This window comes from Anoplophora glabripennis, unplaced genomic scaffold, assembly GCF_000390285.2.
Source record: "Anoplophora glabripennis isolate ALB-LARVAE unplaced genomic scaffold, Agla_2.0 scaffold697, whole genome shotgun sequence".
Taxonomy (NCBI): Eukaryota; Metazoa; Arthropoda; class Insecta; order Coleoptera; family Cerambycidae; genus Anoplophora; species Anoplophora glabripennis.
The window spans coordinates 106,540-116,450 of record NW_019416792.1 but is presented as its reverse complement, the minus strand read 5'-3'; the positions used below and the strand labels follow the sequence as shown (position 1 = coordinate 116,450).

At 37.6% G+C, this 9,911-nt stretch overlaps 1 protein-coding gene across 1 annotated transcript in view; it reads left to right on the top strand.

Annotated features, from left to right (window-relative positions):
• LOC111691923 overlaps positions 1–5,955 on the top strand; it is a 12,547-nt gene extending 6,592 nt beyond the window's left edge. Inside the window, exon 2 of the mRNA XM_023455460.1 lies at positions 5,833–5,955. Coding sequence (XP_023311228.1) covers positions 5,833–5,955 — 123 coding nt within the window. The remainder of the gene's footprint in view (positions 1–5,832) is intronic.
• The last annotated feature ends 3,956 nt before the right edge of the window (positions 5,956–9,911 follow it).

The following is a 9,911-nucleotide window of genomic DNA, read 5'->3' as shown; positions in this document are numbered from 1 at the left end:
TATGTCTATATATATATATATCTGGTATGGATATGGTAGTTGCAGATTATTAAAGTAGGTTTAAAATTATTTTTTCTGATAGTTCATTTTTTAATAGCTACATTTTTTATTATTGGTAGCGTAGAAATGAAAATCGGTAAAAATAAATCCAATCTTTTGCCTTAAGATTTTAAACCCTTGACGGATGCTGCTATCTAGTAGAAGGTTGCCAACTTTCAGTGCTCCGGGCATCTATATCATATACTAGTTTTTATAGAGCTCTGTTATTTTGAGATCAATTCGGTCGGTTAGTCAATAGCACCCGGATCACAGAGGATGATTTGGCATGACAATTTATTGGAAATAGTTAAATTAAATCGATATGAGGTTCCGTCGTCTGAACATGTTGATTTAGAACTATGTATGCCATTTGCCATTTTTATAATTTTTTTCGGTTCCGTTCGATGTTCAACCAATACTTTTCTGTCACTGTTTTTATATCATTCGCCTGCCTATAATTTGAATTTTAATACAATTTGATATATGTATTTTGCCTTTTAGCGCATACCAGTGCTGTGGAAATAATGGTTATTTAATGAAAATAAAATCAAAAAGTCAACAAGCATTATTTTTATTTTAGATATAAAATCATTGATATAATTCGTTCGTACATATCACAAGTATATATTTATTTGGAATAATTCTTCCATGATCTGTTGAGTTAGTGCGATTTATTTAGTACGTACAGAGATCCATATAGACACATTATTTTTCTTTTGTGTTTTAATATTTAAATGATAGTATTTTAAAAGGTATTATGTTTTACCTATATTTTTACATACTTATTTATAAATGAAAAAATTAATTTAAAAGTGTGGATTATATTAAAATTTATATGAAACTTGGAATGTTTCTGCAATTATACAGATTATTATTATTATTTCTTAAGAAGAGGTTAAAAATCCAGGGGCGTATTTTGTGGCCAAAAATAAGGGTTTTTTATATATATATGTGTGTGTGTGTGTGGGGGGGGGGGCTTAGGACAGCCATTGTCCATATGTGCATATTGTGTGCATATTTAGTAAGTAGTTATGAAACAAAAAATTACCAGCTTTAGAAACTTACCAGTAGCGGAGGTGTGGTGAGCATCGATCATTATTTGCCAAAAAAATATATCACCCTGTATAATATTACAAATAAAATAGGAGATCATATGCACCATTACACCATCTTCACATTTTGTTTCTTTACACTTTTTTGTATTCCAAACAACAAAATTGATTTATTTGATCAAGTGCATTTTTACAGTTACTTAAATTACTTAAACATATCCTAGGGAGGCCATACAAAACAATAATAATAATAAGAAGCCGTCATCTTATTTAATATTGTGTATTGTTAAATTAAGCTTATTTTTTAAAAAGATTAAGTTTTAATAATGGCTTATTCAAATTCAAATGAAATGGCCAATATGGTTTACATTTATGACCTTGCAGATGGAAATGTTACTGAGGCTAAGCGAATTTATACGGAAAGATTTCCAAATCATTCAACTCCAAATCCAAGAATGTTCATATATGTTTTTCGTAATTAGGCTCATTTCAGAAAGGTCGAATTCCTGGACGACCTCTGAGTGTTAGAATGCTCGAGTTGGAAGAAGCTATTCTACACGAAATTGAAGATGACCCAATTACTGGTATTAGGAAGATCTCTGCAAATCTTAATGTGAATCATAAATTAGATTCATCCGTTCTGAACCATCAACAGATAAGTATACCTGTATCAAATACAAACGGTTCAATTCTTACTGCCACAAGGCGATTATCCTGCTCGCCTACAATTTTGCTACTGGATTTTGCAAAAAATTAACAAAATGTTGACGAAGCTAATTTTTCCAGACTTCCACAATAAACACGTTTGGTCTGATGAAAACCCTCATGCCATAATGGAATCTCGATTTCAACATCAGTTTTCTTTGAATCATTATTATCGAAAATTTTCTTGTTGGGCCTTACTTTTCACTAAGAACTTTAACCAGTGCATTCTACAGACATTTTCTTGAAAACGTTTTACCTAAACTACTTGACGATGTTCCCTATACGCTAAGAGAAAGAATGTGATTTATGCACAACGGGGCTCCCCCACATTTTAGTTTGACTGGTCCAAATAAGGTCTCCCCAGGAGCGTCATTCTACTACGTGCATATCCTGGGCACTCACCCAGGATATGCAGAGAAGTTTCATCCACCGAATCACATCCGCGGCAGACCGGACTGTCTACAAGCTTTAGCTTATGTAGGTGTCGCATTATGAGTCCCGCTATCCTGAGCCGGATTTTATTCACGCTCAGTAAATCGTTTGCTCTTTCCTTCGAAGGATACTCCATGACCTCATTAGAATGACTATGTCCTGACCTTGAAATCCAATATTTCCTATGTTCTGTCTCGGTCTATTTGCCCAGAGCCCGCCTGACCACACTGGGAGATGTACCACAGAAGTGCTCCGGGCCAATGAACTCTGTCTCGGATCCTTTCCTAGCAAGTTCATCCGCTTTCTCGTTCCCACAAATGCCTTTGAGTCCTGGCACCCAACACAGTCTAACTGTATTATTGGTGGCCAGTTAAGTCAGCATTTGTAAACAATCCCACACAAATTTTGAACTTATCTTGTATGCGCCTAAAGCTTTAATTGCAGCTTGACTATCAGAGAATATATATGAGTTTACGTTTATAACCTCTACGTACATTCTCTGCCAAGCACGTCATTACCGCGAAAATTTCTGCTTGGAATACGGTAGGGAACGCCCCCAGACTACAGCTTGCACTCCATCTGGGTCCTGAGTCCATATATTTCTGAACCCGTCCCTCTGGCCATTTTGAAGCCATCTGTAAACCATACTAGGCTCTACCTTTCCAGGGTATTAAACCTTTCCTCCCATTTGCTTTGCTCCTCTATTCTAGTCTGAAATGGCTTGTGGAAGAGAAACCTTGGAACCATCTTGTCAGATACCATCGCAAAAGTTGTTTCCGACATGGTATCCATGATCCTGGAATAAGAACTACCCCTCCGGTCGTTGTTATTCTTGAGTTGATATGCTGCTAGCCGCGCTTCTCTTTCCACCACTATATGCAGCGGTGGTGATTTAGCATGACTTATAGCCCAGCTGTCGGGGTCGATACCATCGCCCTACCTAACCAGGCCAGTCTCTGTCTTCCAGTGCGCCATCCACCACTAATCCCTATAACAAGGGAGATAGTACGCCTCACTGGGGGCAGCCCCGGCTTACTTTACACTTGGATGTCTCTCCCGAAAGGGTAGCTGTTACTGTCCGGTTTTTCAATATGGTATCTATCCAACGACATAAAGTGTCATTGCGAACTGCCGAGTTAATAGATTCGAAGGGTCTATTATCAAATATCTAGAAAAGCTGAGACTAGGTTATGAAGGGCTGTGTCGACTGATTTCAGGAGGAAATATGTCAAACTTATCGGGCGATATACCTTTGCCTGGGCATACGATAGACGCCCTGGTTTAGGAATAAACGCCGCGTTCGTCGATTTCCATGCGAGCGGTACCTATATAACCAAGTGCAATGCTGGCTCTGAAGATGTGATTTAAGACCGGAGCTAGACAGTGCACCCCCTGCTGTAACAGTACGGGTAGGATTCCATCAGCTCCTGGTGATTTAAATGGGTCAAAGGAAATTATGGCCCATCTTATTCGTGACTGGCTCACCACCATCTTGGCAATCTCCCAGTTCTGTCGAGACCCGGTCGTTACCCTCTGCTGGTGATCTCAGTCATTTCGTCTCCGTGTTTAATAACCTGGAGCCTGGAAAGTGAGTTTTTAGAAGTAGCTCCAATGTCTCCCTTCCAGTTTTAGTGTATTCTCCACTCGGTGCTTTAAGAGACCCGAGTTTCGTATTACCGTTCTTAGAGAGAAGTCTCTGAAGTTTAGCACGCTGTGGGACACTATTAATATCCTCACAGAACTTCCTCCATGAGTCTCTCTTCGCTCTTCTAATTTCTTTATTATACTCAGTGAGGGTTGCTCTATAAGCCTTCCACTCTCCTGTCCGCTTTGCTCTATTAAATAGTTTCCTTGTCTGCCCCCTCAACTGTGTGAGTTCCTTACTCCACCACGGTACGGTGTGGTTGTCTTACATCTCAAGACATTAGTTTACAAGGTTCACATCGAATCTGAGGAGAACTTACGTCGACAAATTATACCTGGTTGTGATGTGATAAGAGCTACTCCTGGAATTTTGCACGTGTTCAAGCTGCAATTTCAAGAAAATCTGAAGCATATATTTTGGCTGAAGGTGGCCATATCCAACATTTGTTATAATAAATCATAGTAAAGTAATTTCATTGTTTATTAATTATTTTGTTATTTTAAGTAACGTAATGAGTATCGTAAAAATGCACTTCATCAAATAAATAACGTAATGAGTAATCGTAAAAATGCACTTCATCAAATAAATTAATTTTGTTGTTAATCGGTTTGGAATACAAAATAGCGTAAAAAACAAAAAGTGAAGATAATGCAATGGCGCACTTGATGACCTATTTTATTTGGTAACATTATACAGTGTGATATTTTTTTGGCAAATAATGATCGATGATACCCACACCTCCGCCACTGGTAAGTTTCTAAAGCTGGTAATTTTTTGTTTCATACCTACTGTCATACTAAATATGCACACCGAAATTGATTAAATTATCTCATGCGATTTCATTTAAAATTAAAATCTGATTTTTTTTTATTTTTGACACGCTGTAGCCGAACAATTGCTGTCCTAAGACCCCACATTTGTACAACATGCCCATGGATTTATTATTTTTGGCCACAGAACATGCCCATGGATTTTCGTCCTCTACTTAAGAAACACCCTGTATGTTATTTTAGTTGTGTGAGATGAGAAAATTGACACAACGGTCCCTATTATTATTATTACTTTATTTATTTCATTTTTGAGGAAGGTTCAATCCATAGAAAAAGATTTTTTTTATCATGTTATTCATAGCATTTCATTAAGTATTTGTGAAAAGCAGGGGTTGAAGGGCTGAAAATGAGTTTGATTAGTACCGACCCTAAGGTCATTTACGGATGCGAGTTTGAAGATTTTGGGATGTTTTTATTTTATGCATCTTGTCATCGTCCGAGGGAAGGGGGAACTTTTGGCTGCGATCCTCTCATACTGGCGGTTTCGGTGGAATATTTCGGAAAGATGGGTGAATTTGTTGTCTTCCTCCCGCGCGATGGGAGGACTACAGTGCTGTGTTGTATGCATGTCTAGGGTATCTGAGGCGCGTTAGTGGCAATCAGGGCTACTTTGTCTTGACGGGAGAATTTTGGAAAGATGCGTGAAATTTGCTGTTTGCGGTTGGAGGGATGCAGTGTTCTGCTACAAACTTGGCAGCATCGTCGTGTGGGTTGCGGCGGGAAAGCGTTGGAAAGATTTGCGAAAACGTGATTTACCTCTCTGTGTCCTCGGAGCGGTGTAGTAGGTCGTCTATTGTAGTTTGTCTGTGGTTAAATACTAGTTAGCGGGAACTGCGCTTTGTGTAATGAGTCCTCGACGTATGAATATAATATGGAAACATCGTTGAAAATTGAGGGAACTGCACCTTGGGGCTTGAATTCCTATTTTGCTGACGGGAACTGCGCCATGGGGGCTCCTCTTCATAGATTGTTGTAAGTGTAAATTCACTCGCCCTACGAACTACGACATATTATCGTAATACAGGTTCTGAGCGGATTTCGCTTGTTTCAAAAGTCGCTCCATGAGGTCCCGTCGCGGCTAGAGTCCAGAACGATATCCCGAAAGAAGTAGTTGGAATTTTCACTTCAGGCACAGTCGTCACCCACAGAGGCAGATGCTGTCAACGGAGATATCAAGGACGATGCTTTGCGGGAACTACCAAAATTCACCGATCTTTCCAAAGTTTCCGCCATAGCTTCAAAAAACCACTAGTAGCCCTAAATCATCCCGCCGCAGCAGACTACACAGCCAGAGGTCGATGCTCGTGCGCCTCCTCCGTGACGTTTCCTAAAGGGGCCGCCAGGGGTGGATGGCTATAACACCTGTGTTCTTCCTTCATGTATGACGAGGTTGTTGGCTGCTAAGGAAGATAGTCCACAATCTAATTATAACTAATTAGATTGTAGACCATCTTGGATAACTCCAAATTACAGTTCTCTTACTGTTTGGTAGTTCAGTTTGAGTTTCAACTGACCCTGTATAATGTTTTGCACTGACTCAGGATTTTGTATAACACTGCAAATACTAGGACTCTATAGTGTTTTGTGTGGCTAGGCATTAAAAGTTCTGGTTCTGAGATCCATAATGGGAACCTCCAAGCGTTGTCAGCTTGGGCACTGCGCCTCGTAGGAGGGCAGCTAACGAGTTGGGTACCCTTTGGGGTTTTCGTCATAGGCAAAGACTGATCTAGACGAGAAGCTTTGTAGGCGTTAAAGCGCATTTGTGATTTTTTAGGAGAGAATCTAACTCTTAAATTTTAAAGAATTTTATTTTTTATTATTTATTTCGAGCAAAAGAAATAATGTGCATGTATATAATTTTATAAGTTATAGTTATAGTTATAAGTTATACAATACAAAAAACTTTTTAACGAGAGTGACTTGCTGTAAGAGTTCAATATGGCGAGTACACACTCTGGTCAGGCATCCGACCTTGGGTATATTGTCAACTATAAGTATTTTAGAGAGAGGAAGAGTAATATTCAAAATTTAAATAATCACCCTGTAAATGTAGTCAAAACTTTGAAAGATAAATATGTATGGACGTACCTATGGCATTATTTTATTTGGACACATTTTTCTTGAGTAGATTTTTACAAAAATACCCTCAGTAGAAACACTTATTCATTTAATTCATTTCATAGAACAAAATTTATAAATATAATTAGAATCAATTACATGTCAGCATTGCACAATAGATTTAAAAGCAACGAAAAGTGCCCAGTTGCAAATTGGACTGACCCTGGCACTATGTCCATCTCTCTCTCTCTCTCTCTCTCTCTCTCTCTCTCTGTCTCTCTTAACTGGTGAACTGATTCAGACATTGTTCCCGATTCTTCTACCGGTGGTTTAATTCTAATGCACTCAGCATTTTGTAAAGAATATTTAAACCCCGGAAACTTGGTGCATCGGGGGCCAGTCCGGAGCCACCTTGAGAGCCAATTGATGGCCAGGAGCCTCCACTTGATAAGCAACCCCTTGGAGTGTAGGTAAAGATTGCTTACCAGCAATTAGGCCATGCTTGGCCCTTTTTGTCTGCTAACTTACACTACCCTCCACCTTAACAATCACAAACATCCATGGTACGACAGGAAAATTCGAAAGAATTGTCCTGCCGCGTGCGGGATTCGAACCCACTACGGTTTTGCCGCACAGCCCTGGCTCGCCTCTGTAGGCAAGCCTTGGCCGCTTCGGCTACCTTGGAGTGTAAGTATGTGTATTTTATAATAAACTGTAAAAATTGATTGATTTGTGTGTTTTTCCCTTTCAGCAGCCAAGCGAGTAGCCTGAAGTAATAATAATATCTTTTTTTACCAGTTATTTTAGTATTTTAAACGGGAAACGTGACAATATATATATAATATATTAAAATGATATATGATGATATGAAATGATACGAATTTTTTTTTTTTTTTTGGTATATATACAGGGTGTAACGTAAAGGTTGGGAATAAATTAAACAGTGGATTCTTTAGTTTAAAAAATATTTTTCTGTCATATAAAGTTATGCTCTACGGGTTTTCTTTTTCAAGCTACAGGGCGTTAAAAAATTTCAAAAGATTTAGTTTTTCTCTAATAACTTTCGAACATTAGAAGATAATGGAATGAAATTTTATCCATAGCTTAATTTGATAATCCCCTAGTAAAAGGAAAAAGATTGGCTTTGTAAGTTACTCAGTGGCGTGCGTACAAATTATATCGTAAGGTTTTTCGAAGAAAATTGTGGTAAGCCACTGGTGAAAACATTTTTTTTTAATTTTTTTATGATCCACTTTTTATTTTAAACAAAATTACCCTCTTGCGTTTTATTCCTAGCTCTTGTCGCTTTTCCGTAAATAAACGTTTTGTTTTTGTCCCACTGCTAACATAGGAAAATGAAAATAAAAGTATTATGAAGTATACTTTGACCAAGCCACAAAAATTTATTTTCAGATGTTTTCAGACACAACATCATTGTCAGTCTTGACATCTAGCTTTCCTTAAGCGGTTGTACTTTGGTTTAGATCTGTTAGAAATGGTATACTCATTTCCAGAATTAGCAGTTATGCATTTTATTTACGGCCTTGCCAACGGAAATACTGTGTTAGCTGTGCGTCTTTATGTTGAAGGTTTTCCATCTCGGCGACGAAGACTTTTTCGAGAATTCATGTGCGCTTACGTGAAACCGGCTTGTTAAAGCCTTGCACCTCCGGCGGAAGATCTCGAAATGTAAGAACAATACATCTTGAAGTACCGCATCCTTCAGATGGTCGAGGTGAATCCTAAATCAAGTACTAGAAGAATTGGAAGAATGGAAAGAATAAATCATATGAAGAATCCTGCATGATAATTTGTTACACCCATACCATCTGCAAAGAGTTCAGGCACTTTCTGTCGAAGATTATGCATCACGTCTTAGATTTTGTACCTGGTTTTTAAATAAGTGCAATCGGAACTTGTTATTCCACTCATCCATTTTATTTACCGACGAAGCTGGATTTACAAGGGATGGTATAATTAATTTCCACAATAGTCATATATGGGCTGATGAAAATCCGCATGGAATAATACAATCCCGGCACCAGCAACGATTTTCAATTAATATTTGGGCCGGAATAATTGGCGATGTTTTTATTGGTCCCATAGTACTACCAAACAGACTAGGCGGTTTATCGTATCTGGATTTTCTTCAAAACAGATTACAACCTATATTAGAAGTTCCAATTAAAACACGCCAGAACATGTGGTTTATGCATGATGGCGCCCTCAATGAAACTTTCTCCAATAAATGGATAGGTCGTGGCGGGCCAAGAGCGTGGCCTGCTCGTTCTTCCGAACTTAATCCAATAGACTATTATGTGTGGGGGCACTTAAAATACATAGTTTATTTTACAGATTCTTCGTCAAAGAGTTGAAATGGGCTGTCAGCAAATTGGAGATATGACTATTGATATGACTTGGGGGGCAACATTTCCATCACCTTATTTAATCTTGTTTGTTGTTTATTACTTCTTATTACCTACTCAATAAATTCTTTAAATTCCTAAGTCACTAGTGTTTTTTTATTATTGTTAAAATAATGTGATATTTTAATATCATTTTCAAAACAAACCAGTCTTTTTTTAATGCCTGTTTGACCATTTTCGGTAGCTGAGTCAAAGCATACATCATAATGATTTTTTGTTATTTTCATTTTCCTATGTTAGCAGCGGGAAAAAATGGTATTTACAAAAGTTTTATTTACGAAAAAATGACAAGAGCTAGGAATAAAACCCAAGAGGGTAATTTTGTTTAAAATAAAATGTGGACTACAAAAAAAAATATTAAAAAAATGGTTTTACCAGTGGCGTACCACAATTTTCTTCGAAAAACCTTACGGTATAATACCACGCCACTGAATAACTTACAAAGCCAATCTGTTTCCTGTTACTAGGCTTTTATCAAATTAAGCTATGGATGAAATTTCATTCCATTATATTCTAATGTTCGAAAGTTATTGGAGAAAAACTAAATCTTTTGAAATTTTTTAGCGCCCTGTAGCTTGGAAAAGAAAACCGGTAGAGCATAACTTCATATGACATTTATTTTTAAACTAAAGAATCCACCGTTTAGTTTATTCCCAACCTTTACGTTACACCCTATATATATATACATCTTTCATACATCTTTCATACATCATATATATATATA